The sequence below is a fragment of the Nerophis ophidion genome, linkage group LG11 (assembly GCF_033978795.1).
Source record: "Nerophis ophidion isolate RoL-2023_Sa linkage group LG11, RoL_Noph_v1.0, whole genome shotgun sequence".
NCBI classification, from domain to species: domain Eukaryota; kingdom Metazoa; phylum Chordata; class Actinopteri; order Syngnathiformes; family Syngnathidae; genus Nerophis; species Nerophis ophidion.
In genome coordinates this window covers 38,485,406-38,507,361 of record NC_084621.1, presented here as the reverse complement: position 1 = coordinate 38,507,361, position 21,956 = coordinate 38,485,406, and the positions used below count along the sequence as shown (strand labels likewise).

Genomic DNA, 21,956 nt, shown 5'->3' with positions numbered 1-21,956 from the left:
AAAAAAAGATGCTGTCAGCGTCCTTTTCTAAAAAATTTGCTGCGTTGATGGAAAGAAGAAACGGATGACACTTATTTTGTCAGACATGACAGTTATGTTGTCAGTGTCTTCAAGGGACCCTCAGGAGACGCTGATGCAGCTGGACGATGAGCAATTGGCCAGTGTTGCAATGAATGTAACTCCACATGTATTATTATTATTACTATTCCTACTAGATGTAAAGATGCATTGCACACAGTGTACAGTAATGTCCTTTTGATACATCTAAAAGTTTCAAAGAAATGGCACACAAGGACAACTCAAAGTCATTTATTTAGTACAAATCATTATCATGATACAATTATAGAAAACAATCAAATGTGAGTATTTTCCACTTCATTGTGCAAGGCCTTACCAAATGCATTCTTCAAGGATGAGCAAAAATGCAATTCTGAAAACAATGTTTGACTGTTTGCTCTTTAAAAAAATAACATTTTGACTGATTCATATTGATCTTCCTAATAAAGCTTGCATCATAATTCCGTTTCCAGTGGGTGACTGGTGTGTTTGAGTGACAGGAAGCTCTGTCTCGCTAAAGGAGATGTTGATTTGGCACCACTTTTGTTTCATTTATTTTGGTCAGTCCCAAACCACACAAATTGTTTGACAGTGGAAAAAAACGCAAACGTTAATTAGTTAAAGGTGGTTTACAATGGCAACCTTGATAATAATGCTGCCAGTGAAACTATGAAGTAGACAAGAAGACAAGCGAGGGTACACTTTATAAGTTAAAACATTAAAAAATAAAAATGGCTTGTATTCTACAGGAATATTGAAACCCTGAAGTGTTGTTGCGACTTTTGGGTCGCATTCAAGAGTTCCGAAAAATACATGTTCAGTTGATTCGTTTTGGCTATTGTTTAAAAATAGGCAGATTAATTAATACAATTTTAGAATGTCTTTCTGTGTTCCTTAAATTGGCTTCAAATAGTAACGCTAAATAAAAAATGAAAACTTTGTTCCATGTGACTTAAAAAAAAAAGGAAATTAAAAACACTGGTTTTGATACCACATTATAACTTAATACAGATTCAGTCAGTCCTTTATATTCAAATTTCAAGTTAGACTACTGGCTGTCAATTTTAAACGTTTACCGGTATATTTGTCCACCAGATTAAAGTCAATTCAATCTAGAATTTTTTTTGTATTTGGAACATTTTAAAATCTTGCTAGACACACTTTTACTCAAGTGACCAACAGTCCAAAGGGAGTGGGAAGAAGCAAGGCTTGTCTGGTCCCAACCATTTGCCATAAGCAACATTCCAAACAGAAAAAAAAAAGACAGAAAGAAAAAAACAACCGAACCCCACATGAGCAAGCATTTGGCAAAAGAGGCAAAGAGAAAACGCCCCTATAGTAAGCAACCTTGGACAGAACCTAGGCTCGGTGGGGTGGTCGTCTGTCTCGACCAGTCGGGTCGAGAGACAAATGGCACTACTTATTCCCCGTCAAAGCATGCAGAATATATCTCACCTTCAACCTTTAGGACAGAACTAGTAATAGTGAAGGCAAAGCCAAGAAACTCTGGATTAATGAGCTAACAAAGAGACGACCAAACATTACTTTTAACGCCACTCCTGGTGTGTTCACGGAATTTTTAGTTAAGTTTGAATCAAAGCCTGTGATATTTTGTTTCACACGTAGCATTTACTAGGCTGTTAGCATTAGCCCAGCTAGCTGGGGGCTACAAACAATGTACACCATTTTAGAAAAAAGCGTGTTGTCTGTTTACTTTTAGTCATGGGTAGGGATGTAACAATATGAAAATGTCATATCACGATTATTATTATTATTATTAATGTGGTATTGTTGAATGTGCTAAAAAGTATTTATACATACACTGAAATATTTAGAGCAATTTATTTAAATAACTAAAAATAAACTATATTACATATACTGATAAATCTGTTCTGTGATTAAAATAAACTAAAATAAATAGACACACAATTAGAAAAGCCACTATTTTACATGTTTTTTGTTTCTTATGCCTCACTGATATTGTTTTAGACTTAGTATTTGATCCTTTTTAATGGCTTAACATTTATAGTTTTACATTTTTAAAGTTTGTACTTCCGCACTTTATGATTTATTTAAATGAAATCTGCATTACAAATATAATCTATTACTATGTATTATTTCTGGCTGGCGTTGTGCCGTCCTAGTCTGTTCAGGGGTCCTTGAATGCACCATAAAAACACCTTTGTCTTGGATTGAACGATCAATCTGTTCTAAGAGAGCACAGCTTGTAAGTTTAATGAACACAAATTAAAATCTGAGTTGCTCAGACAGTAATGTGTTTGTATACATTTAGATTGGAGTATGTCCTTTTTTGATGGGGAAAGATGTTAATGTTTCTTATGTTCATGTCATCATTTAAGATAGCGAGCCAGCGCCACTCAGTCCTTGAGTTTAACTAAGTGCAGTTATCACTAAGGGTTTTTCCATTATTTTAATTTAAAACGGTAATAGTAACAACGGGGAGTTTTACCACGGTTATCAATAATACAGTTTATCGTTACATCCCTAGTCATTAGTAAGGACAAAAATGAAGCAGGTTTTTTTCCATGGAAACATGCTTATGAAAAAAATCTCGTCCTTTGGACAGGCTCGTCCCATCAAGCAATTTCACCAATTTTACTTATTCTTTCGAGGTAGAGAGACTTTGGAACAGGATCCATTTTGTCTGTGTACGGTCCCTTGATTTTTTTCTTTTGTATTTTAATCCAGTTTGTTGCTCTCTTGTGCAGCCATGTAAACAAAATCTTTAGCCAACATAGATAGCAACCACGGCCCCACAATGCATTGCCAAATCACGTGCCCTTTCGAGTCCTATATGCTGTATCAAAAAGCAGAGTTTACCATGAAAAGCGCCACCTAACAAGTAACGCCAAATGTATTTGTGGCTGACCTCCAAAGACACATTGTTTTGTGTGCAAATCAACAAAAGTAAAACAAGAAAAGGTTTTTGGGAAGCTGCCGTTTTTTGTTACACGTAACAAATGAGTATGATATTTAACGCTTAAGTCTTTAAAATATACACACTGTAGTTCTTAACAGAATATGAAGTGCAAGATGAGCAGGTTAGTTGTAAGAATACAAGTGGAAATAATGGCATTAAAAGGTTCTTTTTGATGGACATTCTGCCTCATGAACACATCGAAGTGAGAAGCTCTTCTGTACATATACAGTACATGTACAGATGACACGTTAACATTTGCAATGTTAGATGTCAGTCTAGAAAGTACACTTTGTTCTGTCTTAGAACCTTTGCAGAGTTTCGAACACACTTTAGTAGTCGTGTTACAATCAGCGTGTTCCTTCATCCTTCCTAGTGCAGATCTAGTGTTAAAAAGTTCACACTACCTCGTCAGACTCCAGGTTGTGTTCGTCATAGAGGGCGTCCAAGATGGCCAGCTGTCTCTCCATGGCGGGCAGGTAGATGTCGAGGTCTCTGTGCACGCCGCTGATGAAGCTGCTCTTCAGCTCGTCGCCTTCTGTCGACACTAAAGCAGCAGTGAAGCTCTGGTAGGACGGAGCGGCTCTTAGTGCCAACTGAGGAGACAAAAAGAGGACAGGAACGTCAGACAAAAGTCCTGGAGGATTTTGGTGGGCTTGTGGAAGGGGATTGGAAGTAGGTGGAACATACCGCAAACACGCCACGAACAACCCATCCATGATATTGCCGAAGAGTTTTCCCATACGCTTGATCTGAGAGAGAAAAGATACAAACCCCGTTTCCATATGAGTCGGGAAATTGTGTTAGATGTAAACATAAACGGAATACAATGATTTGTAAATCATGTTCAAACCATATTCAGTTGAATATGCTACAAAGACAACATATTTGATGTTCAAAGTGATAAACATTTTTTTGTTTTCAAATAATCATTAACTTTAGAATTTGATGACAGCAACACGTGACAAAGAAGTTGGGAAAGGTGGCAATAAATACTGATAAAGTTGAGGAATGCTCATCAAACACTTATATTGAACATCCCACAGGTGTGCAGGCTAATTGGGAACAGTTGGGTGCCATGATTGGGTATAAAAGCAGCTTCCATGAAATTCTAAGTAATTCACAAACAAGGATGGGATGAGGGTCACCAATTTGTAATCAAATTGTCGAACAGTTTTAGAACAACATTTCTCAATGAGCTGTTGCAAGGAATTTAGGGATTTTACCATCTACGGTCCGTAAAATCATCAAAAAGTTCAGAGAATCTGGAGAAATCACTGCAGGTAAGCGATGATATTACGGACTTTTAATCTCTCAGGCAGTACTGCATCAAAAACCGACATCGGTGTGTAAAGGATATCGCCACATGGGCTCAGGAACACTTCATAAAACCACTGCCAGTAACTACAGTTGGTCGCTACATCTGTAAGTGCAAGTTAAAACTCTACTATGCAAAGCCAAACCCATTCATCAACAATATCCTGAAACGCTTTCGGCTTGGCTGGGCCCGAACTCACCTAAGACAGACTGATGCAAAGTGAAAAGGTGTTCTGTGATCAGACGAGTCCACATTTCAAATTATATTTGGAAACAGAGGACGTGGTGTCCTCCAGAACAAAGAGGAAAATAACCAGTCAACTACAAAAGCCAGCATCTGTGATGGTATGGGGGTGTATTAGTGCCCAAGGCATGGGTAACTTATACATCTGTGAAGGCACCATTAATGCTGAAAGGTCCATACAGGTTTTGGAGCAACATATGTTGTCGTCCAAGCAACGTTATCATGGACGCCCCTGCTTATTTCAGCAAGACAAGTGTTACAAGAGCGTGGCTTTGTAAAAAAAGTGTGGGTACTTTCCTGGCCCGCCTGCAGTCCAGACCTGTCTCCCATCTAAAATGTGTGGCGCATTATGAAGCGTAAAATACGACAGCGGAGACCCCGGACTGTTGAACGACTGAAGCTCTACATAAAACAAGAATGGGAAAGAATTCCACTTTCAAAGCTTCAACAATTAGTTTCCTCAGTTCCCAAACATTTATTGAGTGTTGTTAAAAGACAAGGTGATGTAACACAGTGGTGAACATGCCCTTTCCCAACTACTTTGGCACATGTTGCAGCCATGAAATTCTAAGTTAATTATTATTTGCAAAAAAATTAAAGTTTATGAGTTTCAACGTCAAATATCTTGTCTTTGTAGTGCATTCAACTGAATATGGGTTGAAAAGGATTTGCAAATCATTGTATTCCGTTTATATTTCCATATAACACAATTTCCCAACTCATATGGAAACGGGGTTTGTAATTTAAAAAATCATCAACTTCGTTTGGAAAGTAATGCTCATACTGACTGAGGGCTCCGTGGATGTCTTGTTGTCCAGCATTGATCTCAGACAAGAACTCCTTCAGGAATTTGAGGCCACGTCTGAGCCACAGCAGAGCCTCGGTAGCCGAGTTGCGTACCTGAGCCACCTCGGCGTGCACCTCATGCAGTACGATGCCCTGCAGCGTGGAGAAGCTGTCGGGGTTCGACATCTGCTTCTGCTGAATTTTCTACACCACCAACAGGAATAATATTTCAATTGTTTGGGAAAAAACAAATATTACCAATCTTTTCACATATTCACTCACTTTGATGTTTCCCACAAAGTCCATTTTGACCGGAGCAAATACAGTCGGGCCCAGCTTGTCTGCAGGTGGAAATAAATCATAATTTCTCGTCAATATGAACAATACCGTCGAAAATAATAAATAAAAGAGTCCTACAACTATGTGAAGTGATATGACTCTTTGGGAAAAAAAAGTTAAGTTAGAAGTTGAAAATTAAGAAAAAAGAACACTCAATTCTTAAGTTGTATTATTGCCTAAAAAGCTGAAAAACACCAGTTCAAATCGTAATTCACTTCATAGATTTTTCTCTTACATTTTACCCAAAACTATAACTTCATTTTCACATCACATCTGTCTTGCAATATTATAACTTTATCACAGTAACATTAATTGTCTAATGTTTTGTGTATTTTTAATTCAAATCTGACTTTATTGTAATCACATGTCCACTTTTTTTGTAATATTACAACGATCTGGATATAATTGGGTGAATATTGGACAATACGGTGTTCTAACTTGGATTTGTTGACGGACGACGAGCAGTGACCATGAGATAGGTCTTTACCCCTACAAAATAAATATAAAAATTATTCCCAATGCTGCCTGTTTTTAAAAATCCATTTTGTAAAAACACTTCTTTTGGCTATCATTTTTCAAAAAGTACTGAGGCAGTGGTTTAATGCTATATTTGTCATACATTTCTTGTGAAAATCTTGTCAAGTTTTCATATTCAAAAATTCATCAGACTTTAATAATAAAGAAGGGATTACTTAAAACCATCTATATGTACAGTACATCTATCATTTCACATACATTAATTTCCTCAAAAAAAATCACTTTAACCTCAGAATAGTGAGACTTGGTTTCTGGCAAAATTATACATTTTATTGTGGTGACATTAACAATGTAGTGTTACACATTTTATTTGTATTTATATGACTTCAATCTTCTAAAATTATTATTAGTCATTTTTCAATTAATTTTCTTGTAACACTGCATCTTTTTCCATATTTGGATAATCCAAACACATACGCGCGCACACACACACACACACACACACACACACACACACACACACACACACACAGACACGGACACACATACACACACACACACACACACACACAACTACTCTTATAACATTGTGATAGTGCAATTTTTTGGGGAATAAGTCCTATTTTCAGATTTTATTCTCATGACATAACTTTTTGTAATGTTACATCTTTTATTTTTTTGCTTTGTACATAATTGTACTATTTTTACCAGCTCAAATTGGCCTAATGTATCTTTCGTATGCAATAGTCCAATGTTGTAATCGAACGTGCAGGTTCAATTTAGTCTAAACTCGCCGTCTTTATGTTAAAAAATTTATGATATTTGCAGAAGGTGCCACAAGATATTTGTGTTCATGATTATTGCAGAATAATTCATGAAATGATAATAGAATTCCAATCTCAAGTGTACTTGGAGCAGATAAATATATTTTTTGGACAGTTTTTTTACTTGTAGCCTTGCTCAACACATTAGTGCGGTGGATGGTAAATATCACAAATAAAAAACTAATCTGTGAACAAATCGGCAGAGTTAGTGGTTGTTAACAAACTTCCAGAATGTTGCATTAAACGGATTAACAGTCTTTTGTGGAAACATTTTACAACACTTGCCCATCATTACTTTAAATAGTGGTAGCTACGGATTAAAAAAAAAATAAATAAAAAAAAAACATGCCTGGAAGTGCATTTCATATTTTGCGGCTACATCATGTATGATGCATTACAACTACAACCGCAATCATAGACAATAGACATAACTGTTAAGAGTACCTTTTTAAGTTGAGCACAGTAGAACACCGCCTATTTGCTTGTCTACATTTCCTTTCTCTGCTTTAAGCTGCAAAAAAACATTATTTATTTTTAATTATTGGATAATATTTGAATAATTATTTATTAATAATCACCGTTATATATGGTACACCTTATATAGAAATTGGTTTGTTGGTAATATACTCTATACAAGTGAAGTAGTGTCGTAGCTTTGCGTCCACCAGAGGACACTGTCTCAAAAGTCAATTCATGCAATATTTTCCAGCAAGATGATGCTTTGAAAGAAAAAAGAGATGTGTAACCAAATACGGAATGACACTATACTATGTATTTTTTTATTTATAGAGTAAAACTAAAAACAAATCATATGAATTTTGAAGGATTTTTTTAACCCTTTGCAGGGATTGCTGCAAAGCAGGAGCTAACAATTTTTTTTCTTTGGAGAGCTTCAGAGAGCTACTTATACTAAATGAAAATTTACATTTATCTGCATAACTTATTTTTTCCAGGACATTGACGAAATGTTAGTATACACAATGCACATTTTGTTCCTTTGCATCTTACATTCCAGTATGCATTTCTTTCTAATGTAGAATTTTTGTTTTTACTATTAGAGCTCCTTTCGCAAATAGTAAAGATTTGTGTTATATATGACTGGCAACATTTAAAGTGAGTTCATTTAAGGAGAACATTTCCATTCAAACAAAACAGTCATTGTGTTGATGCTATTTTGTGGTCATTTGTTGTTAAGTATGTCTGAAAGATGAAAATACTGGGTTTAAGCAAATACAGTATTTGTTGAACCTTTGGTGAGCCACTCAAAATCAGTTGGCGAGCTATTTTTAGCTGGTTGGAGACCCCTGTTGTAAAGTGACACTTGAATTACAAACAAGCAGGGGTGTCCAAAGTTTTTCCACTGATGTCCACACATTGAAAAATCAAAGGATGCGAGGACTATTTTTGATATATTTGATTTTGCAATATTACACATATATTTTTTAAAAGGGAAAAACAGCTCCAATGATGCAAAATTACCCGTACTGTGCTCTAGGTGGATTACAAGAGCTTTTCACTTTTATCAATAGAATAAAACATATACATAATTTGTTAATCGGTATCTCAGAAGCAGAAAGTTATCTGTATCAGCTTGAAAAAAAATCCATCCTGCATTCACAGTTTTTAGTGTCAACATTTAACTTTTTCCTGTTACTTTACACCTAATCGCTTATTTATTCCACTTTGAGTTTTTTATAATAGTATCTTGAAGATATACGGCGGGCCGTTAACAAATTGCTGCAACCCGCAAAAAGTCCTTGCGCGCAATTTGGGCACTCTGGAATAGAGTATACAAGTGTACATAATGAAGTGTCTAAGGAGTACACTCACATTCCAAAACCTTATTATTTTCACGATGAAAATAAGTACGAAAGAATATCCTAAAAAGAATGACATGAAGCCCAGATAGAAAGCACTGAGGCACAGAAAGATGAGCAATAGCATGAGAGAAATGTTTCCTGATGATATAGTGTAAAGACATGAGAACATTAAGACATGACTGGCCTACCTAATACCGGCACTATTGCATAGCATGAGTCCAAAAACGCTTGTGTGGGGATACCATTGTCGTCATCCAGCTTTAAGTCACTAAATCTACAAAAACAAGGGGAGGAGAAACAGATTCAAACAGGACAATATTAGACTCAGCTCTCAACTTTATTTGAGCAAAAGGGGGAAAAGAAAAACAATACACAGAGCAAAAGCAAAGAGAGAAACACGGCATGCATGAAGCAAGGTGAGAGAGGATTGTCTACACAACATAATGCACATTAAACTTGGAGGTTCACAAAACCTTCCATTAATACAACTACTAGAGTGGAAGCCATTTAACATACCAAAAAATAGCTATTGCTTGCCCCTCTACTTGTGAATCTGGCCAGAAAAATATCATAAATTTTTAATGATGGAAAATACCAAATGGTATTTCATACTCTTATCTAAAAGAGCTGTTGCAGTAATTTGACTGTAAGTCTTGGATACAATGACGTGCAAATGTTTCTTGCAGTTACTACTACAAACACGCTCAAAATACTAATCAAAAATGTGTGCATTTTGTTCGTTGATGTGGTAAAATCCAGGTTAATACTGCCATGCTTTTATTTTAAAGCATACAGTATTTAGCACTGAACAGAAAGTCCCATGTGGACATTTTCTTGCTGTGTAATTATAAAGTTGACATTTAACTTTGCTTAGCAATAACGATGAGGTTAAAATATTAAACAGATTTTAACAAACACATTTCAAAGAAACAACTAAAAATGTGCGTCATCTGGGTGTCCCAATACAACTTTTTATATTCCGATACTATACTGATATTGGAGCAATGAGTATTGGCCAATAGTGATATTGATACAGTACAATATCAGTGCAACTCAAACATCCATTTATCATTGTGTAGTGTGGAAAGTTAGAAAAGGAATGAAAAACACAAACCTATTCATTATCAACCATCTGGAATGAACTTATGATGTCCTTAAGTTGATGTGGAGTGGTAATTGTTTTTTTCACCAAGTAGCCACAAAAGTACACACAGTAAGTTGAATGATGCAGACACTTTTGTCACGGAATACTTATACCTTGGAGATTTTTTATATGTAAGTAATATGCAACCATAATTATGTAATACTTGTTTGTATTGAAAAATGTCCTGTTTTGGCTGCAATATTTGTTCAATCAAAGACACTCATTACATATGTCCAGCTTATGTGCTATTGTTAGCTTAGTTGTTGCGTATCTGTTAGCAGCCTGTAGCCAACCATGTTTACCTTTTGTAAATTACTTCACTACATGCTGCAGGACTACTTGTGCTAATTTTAACTTTCCTGAGGGAACTCTCCTGAAGAAATCAATAAAGTACTATCTATCTAATATCAGAGATTTTAGATGCAAGCTCATATAATACGATAACTGTTTTTGCTGATATCAGACCAATATCCGATATTATTATCGAATCGGGACACTCCTAATAACAATGCGGTGAATTGGGACATAAGCGAGTTTAACTGTAGCACTCTCCATACTGTATACACGCTAACACTATCATTAAGAGAGACAGTGAGGATATAAATCTGTGATACAAACCAAAACATTAGACGAGAGCTTCGCTTTATCATGTGATTAAGAGAGAGCACATTTTTATAAAACACTTAACATTATCATTTGTGCTGTGCTATAATGTCACTAAGTCAGTAAAGTGTGCTGGCATGTTGCATTTAGGTGCTCCTAAAGGAAGTGTCCTTCCAGAGAACAAGTGTCATACCTGTGACCCATTGTGCTGAAAAATGTCTCCACCGACTCGTCGTCTCCAGGCTCTGTGGGGTCCTTCAAAATCTTACTCTTGTCTCCATCAGATACTGCTTCCTGTTGAGACGGCACGGCGTCGTCGGAGCTTTGGTCCCTTTCGAGCTTCATTTGCTCTCCTTCTTGTTCCCCATCTCCATCTTCTGTTGCCGTGTGGGAGCTTTCGGCCTGAGAGGTATTCTGGGATGCAACCTGCTCCTGCCGGATGGAGCCATTGGCGGTAAAAAGTTCTGTGTGGTCAGCATGACACTTGTTAGGACAGAAACACTAGGTAACAGACTGAGATGTTGGTAATAAGTTAAAATGACTAAACTTCACTTTGGTGCCTTGCAAAAAGATGTATGTAATAATATTACAATTATACATTTTTAAATCAGGGCCATTCTTACAATTTTCTCTTTTGGTCCTGTCATGGAAACTAAACTATGTTACACATTTTAAAGCACATTAAGCAGTACACAAAGCTGCTGGATGCTGACCACTCATGTTACATCAATGCAGCTGCTGCCTTCCTGTGGAGTTGATATACAACTACATCAAGAGGTTGACTACAGCCACAGTGATAAGTCCATTTTTTCATCCGTTGACTAATAAGTGACAGCAACAAGTATTTGCAAAAATTAACCAGAAATTACAATTGTATTGTTATGTCACACTCAAAATGGATTTTCTACATTACAGTTCTTTCTTTTCAGTTTAAAGCAGACTTTTTTTTAATACAGAATACAATCTACGTGTTGTTCATCTTATCTGATACAGCAATAAAACTGTACAGTCAAACCTTGGTTTTTATCAACAACGTTCACAACTCAGTGTGCTTTTTTTTATTGAGCATGACTGCAAAATAATCCACCATGGGGCCAAACAAAGTTGCATGTGCCATTACTTTGATAAATAAGGTGAGAAACACTATTGTTTTCTGGTAACAAGAGTCTTTAATAGGACTTAGTATGAGTGTGTGTGTGAACGCGACAGGCTGAGTGTGTATCTTGTTGCGGTTTGGAAGAGGACTGTTGTCCTGAGACGACAGTTTTGTTTTCCAAATAAGAGAATGTTATCAACTAACTGCAGTATTCTTTCATAATATTGGGTTTTTGGAATGGATTATTTGGATTTGTACATTTTTTGCTTGTTGGCAGATTTGTAACAAAAACCAAGATACCGTTGTATTTCATACCGCAGTGTTTTCAAGTATGATAAATATCTTATATTTAAGTAGTAATGACAGATTTCTACTACAGCACAGTGGAACCGCTAAAGTAAAAAATCAAGTTTGAGACCTCGATCAACCTCCCTAGGATTTATCTATCTGGTGAGAAATATTGCAAATAATGTAGAAATATGTAACAGGGTCAAACTGTCGCCATTGAAGAAAACTTTATGGGCAATAATATATGTAACATTTTACCATCCGTCTTGTATATCACTTATCCTTATTAGGGTAACAGGTTAGCTGGGGTCGAAGCATGGGCTGATCAATAAATTAATAAAACGGATGAAAATAAACTTGACAATATTGCCACGCTCGTGTGTATTTGTTTTCTGTGTCTGTTCTTTGTCCAATCAGGGTGCAAGAGGGTTCACTCTGCGCATCACTCTCAGCACCATAGTGGAGAATCAAATGAATGGAGTGAATCCTCGTATCAAGTCATCTACAATCTTTGTCTTTGTGGGAAAAAGCGGGTCCACTAGGATGTACAGTCAGAGCATCGCAAGTTGCTACTCTCTCTCTCGAGACGTACAGCAAAGTAACGAACATTTGATTGCAAAGCCAAATGTCCTGTGTGGGAAAATATTTGGCTTCAAAGCAAATGAGCAAGTGGAGCCCATCAGTACGGAGAAACGAGCTAGTGTGCCAAATTTGTTGGAAAGTTATAGCAATTAAAATGGTTTAAAATATTAATGACATAAATGGTAAATGGGTTGTACTTTCATAGCGCTTTTCTACCCCTTTTTAAGGGTGAATGTCTTGCCCAAGGACACAATGGACGTGACTAGGATGGTAGAAGGTGGGGATTGAACCAGTAACCCTCAGATTACTGGCACAGCCACTCTACCAACTTCGCCACGCACCATAAGTGCATTGCATGTTAAAATGGATAACTGTATTATTATAATTATTATCAACAGTAGTATTTTCATTATTAGCATTATTACAATAGTGCTTAATTTGGTCTTAAAATAATGCTGACATTAATATTGTTTTTCGGCAATAATTTGTGGGACGTTATAGCAACCCAGGGGTGCACCTTAAAATGGTCGCCAGCCAATCGCAGACATTTTAATCGATCTATTGTTATATAAATGTAAACAAAAGTTAATCACTATTAAAAGGTAAAAACAACACAACTTCCACTTTGATAACAAGTGTTGACAATGAAGACAACGTGCGTGCGTCTCTTAACATTTTCTTGTTTAGCCTGTTTTTTGTTTTAGAAAAAGTGTTGCTAAAAAGATGTGCAGATTGCAACGTTAATCCTGCATGGCCGTGGTTTGGATATTTTTTCTACTAGATTTTTCAGGAAAATATCTAGGTTGAATTTCATATTGTATATGACTTGAGCGGTTCGACTATAATTCCAAATTGCATCACCCCTCATCCCCTCCCTTGATGCATGCACAACACAGAAATGAAAGGCAACAAAAAAAGTCGACCTACGTGAAGGGGAGGAATGGTTCACTGGTCTGTCTGGTTCTTCTGGTCCTTCTGCACCAGACTCAAAGCTGAGGGTGTCTGTTACAGATAAATCTCCCCACCTTCAAATAATAAATATATTTACAGTGCATCCATAGAAATTTTTCTTTAAAACATTCGATTTAGATGCAACCAAGAAGTAATTCATGACAATAAAGGGACTTACTTATCTCCAAGGTGCTGATTTAAATGATTGACAGGTCTCATCTGTAAAAGACATACCGGTGTTACACACTTCTATGTTCGATTACGTCGGACTGCAAGAACAAACCTTTTGGGGTTTAATGGCAGCGACTGGAGGAGACGCCGGTGGGCTCAGTTTGGACATATCTGTTGCGAAAGTACGATGTGCAATCAGCATGCACTCTTCCAGTGTCATGAGGAAAGTGGTACACGTCGACTTCACCAGGTCTCCTGTGTCTGCACCTGATGATGTCTAAAAGAGACAAAGAATGCATAACCATGTGCTCACATTTTAAGAAGTCACCCAAAGTCAATGTTTACGTCTGCTGCGTCGCCGAGCTCATCACCGTCCTTTATTTTATTGACTTGTTGCAGAAGAAGGTCACAGTACAATCGGAGCTCTGACATCTTTGTCTTTAGCGCTTCTGTGTTCTCCTGGAGTTCTAAAAAGTATAGTACATAAGGTGTTACTGTAAACATGAGTAATGGAGGGTTTTGATATCATCACAACGGTTTACCCTTCTCTCTCTTTGTTCTGTTGTCAGTCAAACAAGCTTTTGCTGTTCCCAGAGCTACCAGCCATTTTTGCCTCTCTGCCGCATTGATGGCTCTTAGGTAGAAGTGCTGCTCTCCAGGTATGGTCAGGTCAAGCCGTGTGGAGTCAGTTGAGTGAACTGCCAAACAGACGCACAATCTAAATATTGCACACATGCAAGGTGCGATCTATTGAATGAACTGAGAATACAACAGCCTGGATGAATGAGAGCATCCATAGACATGCTACGTATGTGTGTGTATTCGCCGCTGGCTTGATATCTGCAGTAGCCACTCAGCCCATTTAATGCTTGATCGTGCAATCTAAGAATCAACCGCAACGCCCCTATTCGTGTTGTTTCCATCACCACTATACACCCAATACTGATAATGTACAACACATATCCTAGTTGATCTAGAATATTGATATTCTCAGATTGAACAAATTATCACGGTATAATTTTGCTGATTTACACCCCGCAAAAACTCTGCGGTTAGTAAAATGTCCATCGGAATCACTATTATTATTATCTAAGTTATACATTAGTTTGCCAAATACCTTTGAAATTTATCGATTCGTAAACTGATTTGTTGGACCCCCCGATTGCCCTATGATGTAACTCACAAGTCGAGTCCAACCAGCTATGTTTACTCAAAATTTCCATCACTAAACGTAGTCCCCCCCCCCTCCAAGGGGGACGCGGGTTGTAACACGTCACTCTGCTAAAGCTTAGCCTATTTTTACCATAACAATGTAAAAGGTTTATATAATTTGTTCATCTTTCTTTTCCCCCCATCTTTATCTGTCTTCTTTTGCATTTCCAGGGTTCATCACATTTACGTGTTGTTGCATGTGTAATGTTGATAATAGAGGTAAATATTACTAACCCCGTTTCCACACGAGTTAGGAAATTGTGTTGGATGTAAATATAAACGGAATACAATAATTTGCAAATCCTTTTCAACCCATATTCAATGAATGCACTACAAAGACAAGATATTTGATATTCAAAGTCATAAACTTTATTCATTTTTTTTGCAAATAATAATTAACTTAGAATTTCATGGCTGCAACACGTGCCAAAGTAGTTGGGAAAGGACATGTTCACCACTGTGTTACATCACCTTTTCTTTTAACAACACTCAATAAACGTTTGGGAACTGAGGAAACTAATTGTTGAAGCTTTGAAAGTGGAATTCTTTCCCATTCTTGTTTTATGTTCAGCTTCCGTCGTTCAACAGTCCAGGGTCTCCGCTGTCATATTTTACGCTTCATAATGTGCCACACATTTTCGATGGGAGACAAGTCTGGACTGCAGGCAGGCCAGGAAAGTACACGCACTCTTTTTTTACAAAGCCACGCTGTTGTAACACGAGCTGAATGTGGCCTGGCATTGTCTTGCTGAAATAAGGAGGGGCGTTGAAAAAGACGGCGCTTAGATGGCAGCATATGTTGTTCCAAAACCTGAATGTACCTTTCAGTATTAATGGTGCCTTCACAGATGTGTAAATTACCCATGCCTCGGGCACTAATGCACCCCCACACCATCACAGTTGCTGGCTTTTGAACTTTGCGTCGATAACAGTCTAGATGGTTCGCTTCCCCTTTGGTCCAGATTACACGATGTCGAATATTTCCAAAAACAATTTGAAACGTGGACTCGTCAGACCACAGAACACTTTTCCACTTTGCATCAGTCCATCTTAGATGATCTCGGGCCCAGAAAAGCCCGCGGCGTTTCTGGATGTTGTTGATAAATGGCTTTTGCTTTGCATAGTAGAGCTTTAACGTGCACTTACAGATGTAGCGACAAACTGTATTTAGTCACAGTGGTTTCCTGAAGTGTGCCTGAGCCCATGTGTAATATCCTTTAGAGATTGATGTCGGTTTTTGATTCAGTGCCGTCTGAGGGATCGAAGGTCATGGTCATTCAATGTTGGGTTCCGGCCGTGCCACTTACGTGGTGTGATTTCTCCAGATTCTCTGAACCTTTTGATGATATTAAGGACCGTAGAAGTTGAAATCTTTTCGTCCTGGTCGTGGTACTGTGGACCAGCTTTATACTCTCGGCAGGGTCCTTGAGGGTGCATGGGAGTTTGCCCAACCAGTCTACATGTGTTTTGTGGACTTGGAGAAGGCATTCGACCGTGTCCCTCGGGAAGTCCTGTGGGGAGTGCTCAGAGAGTATGTGCTATCGGACTGTCTGATTGTGGCGGTCTGCTCCCTGTATGATCAGTGTCAGAGCTTGGTCCGCATTCGCGGCAGTAAGTCGGACATGTTTCCAGTGAGGGTTGGACTGCGCCAAGGCTGTCCTTTGTCACCGTTTCTGTTTATAACTTTTATGGATAGAATTTCTAGGCGCAGTCAGGGCGTTGAGGAGTTCCGGTTTGGTGTCCGCAAGATTAGGTCTCTGCTATTTGCAGATGATGTGGTCCTGATGGCTTCATCTGGCCGGGATCTTCAGCTCTCACTGGATCGGTTCGCAGCCGAGTGTGAAGCGACCGGAATGAGAATCAGCACCTCCAAGTCCGAGTCCATGGTTCTCTCCCGGAAAAGGGTGGAGTGCCATCTCCGGGTTGGGGAGGAGACCCTGCCCCAAGTGGAGGAGTTCAAGTACCTCGGAGTCTTGTTCATGAGTGAGGGAAGAGTGGCTCGCGAGATCGACAGGCGGATCGGAGCGGCGTCTTCAGTAATGCGGACGCTGTATCGATCTGTTGTAGTGAAGAAGGAGCTGAGTCGGAAGGCAAAGCTCTCAATTTACCGGTCGATCTACGTTCCCATCCTCACCTATGGTCATGAGCTTTGGGTCATGACCGAAAGGACAAGATCACGGGTACAAGCGGCCGAAATGAGTTTCCTCCACCTGTTGGCGGGGCTCTCCCTTAGAGATAGGGTAAGAAGCTCTGCCATCCGGGAGGAGCTCAAAGTAAAGCCGCTGCTCCTCCACATCGAGAGGAGCCAGATGAGGTGGTTCGAGCATCTGGTCAGGATGCCACCCGAACGCCTCCCTAGGGAGGTGTTTAGGGCACTTCCAACCGGTAGGAGGCCACGGGGAAGACCCAGGACACGTTGGGAAGACTATGTCTCCCGGCTGGCCTGGAAACGCCTCGGGATCCCCCGGGAAGAGCTGGACGAAGTGGCTGGGGAGAGGGAAGTCTGGACTTCCCTGCTTAGGCTGCTGCCCCCGTGACCCGACCTCGGATAAGCGGAAGAAGATGGATGGATGGATGGATGGATGGAGGGATGTTGAAATCCCTGAATTTCTTGCAATTGCACTTTGAAAAACGTCGTTCTTAAACTGTTTGACTATTTGCTCACGCAGTTGTGGACAAAGGGGTGGACCTCGCCCCATCCTTTGTGAAAGACTAAGCATTTTTTGGGAAGCTGTTTTTATACCCAATCATGGCACTCACCTGTTCCCAATTACCCTGCACACCTGTGAGATGTTCCAAATAAGTGTTTGATGAGCATTCCTCAACTTTATCAGTATTTATTGCCACCTTTCCCAACTTCTTTGTCACGTGTTGCTAGCATCAAATTTTAAAGTTAATGATTTTTTGCCCAAAAAAATGTCTATCAGTTTGAAAATCAAATATGTTGTCTTTGTAGCATATTCAACTGAATGTGGATTGAAAATGATTTGCAAATTATTGTATTCCGTTTATATTTACATCTAACACAATTTCCCAACTCATATGGAAACGGGGTTTGTATTATCCATTATCAATAGTTATTTGTATTGGTATTTTTATTGTTCCAATTGTAGTGCAAGTATGTTCATTGTAGTTTCTGTGTATTATTATCTACTTCACTAACTGTTTTTTCTTTAAATTTTTGGTATCATACTTGTATATATCGTATTTGCTGATGTATATCTGTTGTTGTTTTTCATTTTTGTTGTCTCTCTCTGTATTGTCACGCTCTTGTATCCCCAATTTCACCCTCAGTCTTCTTTTTATTTTCTTCTTTCTATCTGTATTTCCATCCATCCATCTTTTACCACTTGGCCCTTTAATAAAGTCAAATGGGGCAACAAGGGAAATATCCCCCAGTTTTGTTTTGTAAAGCTGTTTTTTATAGCAAATATAAGCATCTACATCAACAATATGATTTGCCTGAGTGGTAATTAAAAATACATTATAACTATGAAACCTATTTTTTCAGTTGGTTTAGGAAACTTTCTAATGATATAAACTCTTTGAAAATGGGGGAAGTATTAAGAAAGTTTTGACATTTCTAAAAAAAGGTCATATCTAAAATCTTGAGTACTATTGACTTTTTTGAAGACGTTTACCAAAAACTATTGTATTTTCACCAGTTTTAAAAATCCACAACTTACTTACCATTTACCACAGGAAACAATATGCTAATGTCACTGGAACTGTCTTTACAAGACCTGTCTGGTAATACCGGTTTCATGTAAATTAATTATTTCTTAAAATTTTACAAACATGCACGCATGAATGTGAGTGTGAATTTGGTCTGTCTATCTGTGTTGGCCCTGCGATGAGGTGGCGACTTGTCCAGGGTGTACCCCGCCTTACGCCCGAATGCAGCTGAGATACAATATTGCCATGTCCGTGTTTATTTGTTTTTTGTGTCTGTTCTTTATCTAATCAGAGTGCAAGAGGGTTCACTCTGTGCATTGCTCTTAGCACCTTAGCTTTTATTCCATAAGAGAATCAAATGAATGGAGTGAATCCTCTTATCAAGCCATTTACAATCTTTGTCCCGAGAGGGACAACGATGTATGGATGGATGGATGGATGGATGGATGGATGGATATAGGGCTCGGTGGAATATCGATATACACGATATATCGCAAGTTTGTCTCCGTGCAATATACTTTTTAAATACACCAATGGTGCAACTGGACACATCCTCAGTGATGTAACCTAGGATCACAGGGGGTTTCAGGTCTTTCAACAATCAGACCCCCTCCCCTAGGCGACCCAGCCAGGGTTGATCAGGCCCCAGCCTGTGTCCAGGTAGCGCTACTGCCCTACATGCCACGCCTCTCCCCTCCTGATCCACAGCCACCTTGATGCCACTTCTGCTGCATCTGTGACTAACTTCATGGCCCTTTGCTGGCTGGCCCCTGTGATGCCAAGCATTCTGTAGGCCCTGCAGAGAGATTTGCCCACAAACCTTTGACATCCCACTTCAACAGGCCGGCACATCGCTCGCCACCCATTGCTCCGACACTCCTCCACAAGCTGAGAGTACTTTGCGCTCTTCCTCTCATTGGCCTCCTCCATACGGTCCTCCCAAGGCACTGTGAGCTCCAAGAGGATTACCTGCTTGGAGGCCACTGAGGTGAGCACAATATCTGGCCTTAGTGTTGTTTTAGCAACCACGTCAGGGAACTTCAACTGCTTTCCCAGATCAACTGACAGCTCCCAGTCGCGTGCTGCTGCCAACAGACCAGACGAGGTGTTCCGGGTAGCCGGTGTTGACTTCTCCCCAGCTCTGATGAAAGCAGTACTCTTCACTGGGCGGAGGCTCTTGCTGTGACTGACTCCCCTGCAGATGGCATCAGCTATGGCCTTCAGGACCTGGTCATGTCGCCAGCGGTACCGCCCTTCACCTAGGGCTTTTGGACAACAGCTTAGGATGTGCTCCAAGGTTCCTCTCCTCTGGCAGAGGGGGCACCCTGGTGTCTCCACCTTTCCCCAGGTGAAGAGGTTGGATGGACTTGGCAGCACATCGTAGACCGCCTGGATCAAGAACTTTATTCGATGGGGTTCGGCTTTCCAGAGCTCGGTCCATAGAAAATGACTATATTGTGATATTGGTGTATACGTTCTCACGCATTTGCATTTAGTGGCGGGCATTACATTACAGGCTCTTCTCGCTCTTTCCTGTCTCTCCTCACAGACAGCAAACTTACGTCACATACTGTCACGTCATACGTCACATACGTATACGCCCTCCTGCAGCAGAGAGGTAGCAGCATGGGTAACGTTAGCTGTGATGCTAGCAGAGCTGTGCGAGTGGTAATACGAGAGAAAGAAGGTGCGAATGAAGGAAGTATTAATTCCCAAGAAAAACAGCAGGGGGTCCATTGTCTGGCGGTGGTTTTGCTTCAAGTGGGAATATGTTGAACAAACAACCGTAATTTGTCAAGTGTGGGCCAAAAGCGTTGCTACCAAAAGTAACAGTACTGCTAATATGTAGCATCATTTGAAAAGTCACCTGCTAGACAATGAAGAGCGCTTGAAACTCCGCATGTCAACATCTCCATTCGGTGCCACACCAACAATATGCCTAGGCAACCATTTCCAGATCAACACCGTATGAAAAAATAGTCAACAACCGAATTTAATATCCGTAGTAACCTACCACATAGCGGAGGACGAACACTATTTGATTTCCTGTTATGCAGCTCATTTTTAATTTGACACTTAAAATGTCTCTGACAATCTTGCACTTTCTGTTTTGGAAATGACATGAACGTTTGTGCCACTGCTTAATAAATGTTAAATAAATACACTTTTGGTCAATTGACTTAGTTGTGATTTCCTTCTCTGCATGAAAGTTTAAAAGTAGCATATATTATTGCAGTATGAAGAAGAATGTTTTAATGTAGACACATAGAATCATCATACTGCTGTGATTATATGCATCAAGTGTTCATTCAAGGCCAAGGCAAAATATCGAGAATTTATCGTGTATCGCGATATGGTCTAAAAATATCGAGATATTAAAAAAAGGCCATATCGCACAGTTTGCTTGTTCTCCCCGTGAATGCGTGGGAGGGAAGGTTCCCTCTGGGTACCCTGGCTTCCTCCCACTTCCAAAGACATGCACCTCAGGATAGGTTGATTGGCAACACTAAATTGGTCCTAGTGTGTGAATGTGAGTGTGAATGTTGTCTGTCTATCTGTGTTGGAACGGCGATGAGGAGGCGACTTGTCCAGGGTGTTCCCCGCTTTGCGCCCGGTTGTAGCTGAGAGGGGCGCCAGCGCCCCCCGCGACCACAAAAGGGTATAAGCGGTAGAAAATGGACGGATGGCTATCACACAGCCCGAGATGGATGGATGCACAGTGAAACACAGGTCACAAACCTTGAATTTCACAAACAGAAATTTTAAGGCTCCCCTTGCAGCCTTTCCAAGCATCCTCTTGAGAGTCGTAGTAGGACAGAGTTCCTCCATCCAGCACAAACCAGCGAGGTTGCCACCCTGTAAGAATGTGTGTATGTAAACAAAGTCACCTCTGTGGCACATTCAAGCCAACACCGTTTAAAAGTTAAAAGGGACCTTGAAACACATGCCAAGTAATTCCACCAAAATGACAATACATGAAAAATAATGCCTGTATCTAATATCAATAAAAATTGCTTACTCAGTCGTTATATATAGAAATCAATTCAATCGGAGCCTACCTGAGACTATTAGCTTATGTTAGCTTGCCCGCTAGCCTAATGTTATCACTAACTCTCCACTGACGTTGTCATGCTAGCTAGCTCCCATCGCAACCAAAGCCATAACTGTACACCCTCAAAAAAAAACACGCTTTGAGATAACTCACCGCTTATGTAATTGGTCCACTTGAATAGAATCCCCTCCATTGTTTAAATATGTGTGCCATTCATTACTTGTTTACCATGATAAGATTAAACGCGCAGCTGACTGCAGCGACTCCATCCGCCGCCGCGAGTTAGACTTTCAGAGTATTGTACATGGATATGCATTCTGTCTACGTTGGAGAAAGTGCGTAAACATTTTCTAGAATGCGCCTCTAAACGCTCACACTTT

The 21,956-nt window shown here is 39.5% G+C and overlaps 1 protein-coding gene across 2 annotated transcripts; it reads right to left on the bottom strand.

Annotated features, from left to right (window-relative positions):
• Nucleotides 1-293: 293 nt before the first annotated feature.
• plekha8 (pleckstrin homology domain containing, family A (phosphoinositide binding specific) member 8) lies at nucleotides 294-21,955 on the bottom strand. Of its 2 annotated transcripts, none has more exons than XM_061915856.1 (13): nucleotides 21,730-21,952; nucleotides 21,264-21,380; nucleotides 14,180-14,335; nucleotides 13,983-14,104; nucleotides 13,750-13,914; nucleotides 13,645-13,685; nucleotides 13,443-13,540; nucleotides 10,743-11,013; nucleotides 8,991-9,076; nucleotides 5,625-5,683; nucleotides 5,345-5,546; nucleotides 3,686-3,747; nucleotides 294-3,591 (listed from the first exon to the last, which is right to left on the bottom strand). In XM_061915856.1, the coding sequence occupies exons 1-13, from the start codon at nucleotides 21,767-21,769 to the stop codon at nucleotides 3,394-3,396; spliced, it is 1,617 nt and encodes a 538-aa protein (XP_061771840.1). In that variant the 5' UTR covers nucleotides 21,770-21,952; the 3' UTR covers nucleotides 294-3,393. The 2 variants fall into 2 exon arrangements, with proteins under 2 accessions (XP_061771840.1, XP_061771841.1); XM_061915857.1 differs by having other exon boundaries at nucleotides 3,445-3,591; nucleotides 5,457-5,546; nucleotides 21,730-21,955.
• Nucleotide 21,956: the final 1 nt, after the last annotated feature.

What these genes read in the sequence shown, in the direction of transcription:
- plekha8 (XM_061915856.1), bottom strand. Translation starts at nt 21,769, where the DNA reads ATGGAGGGGATTCTATTCAAGTGGACCAATTACATAAGCG. An exon ending in AATCAGCACCTTGGAGATAA is followed by an intron (nt 13,541 to 13,644) that starts GTAAGTCCCTTT and finishes TATTATTTGAAG; the next exon opens with GTGGGGAGATTTATCTGTAA. An exon ending in GAACCATTCCTCCCCTTCAC is followed by an intron (nt 11,014 to 13,442) that starts GTAGGTCGACTT and finishes CTGACCACACAG; the next exon opens with AACTTTTTACCGCCAATGGC.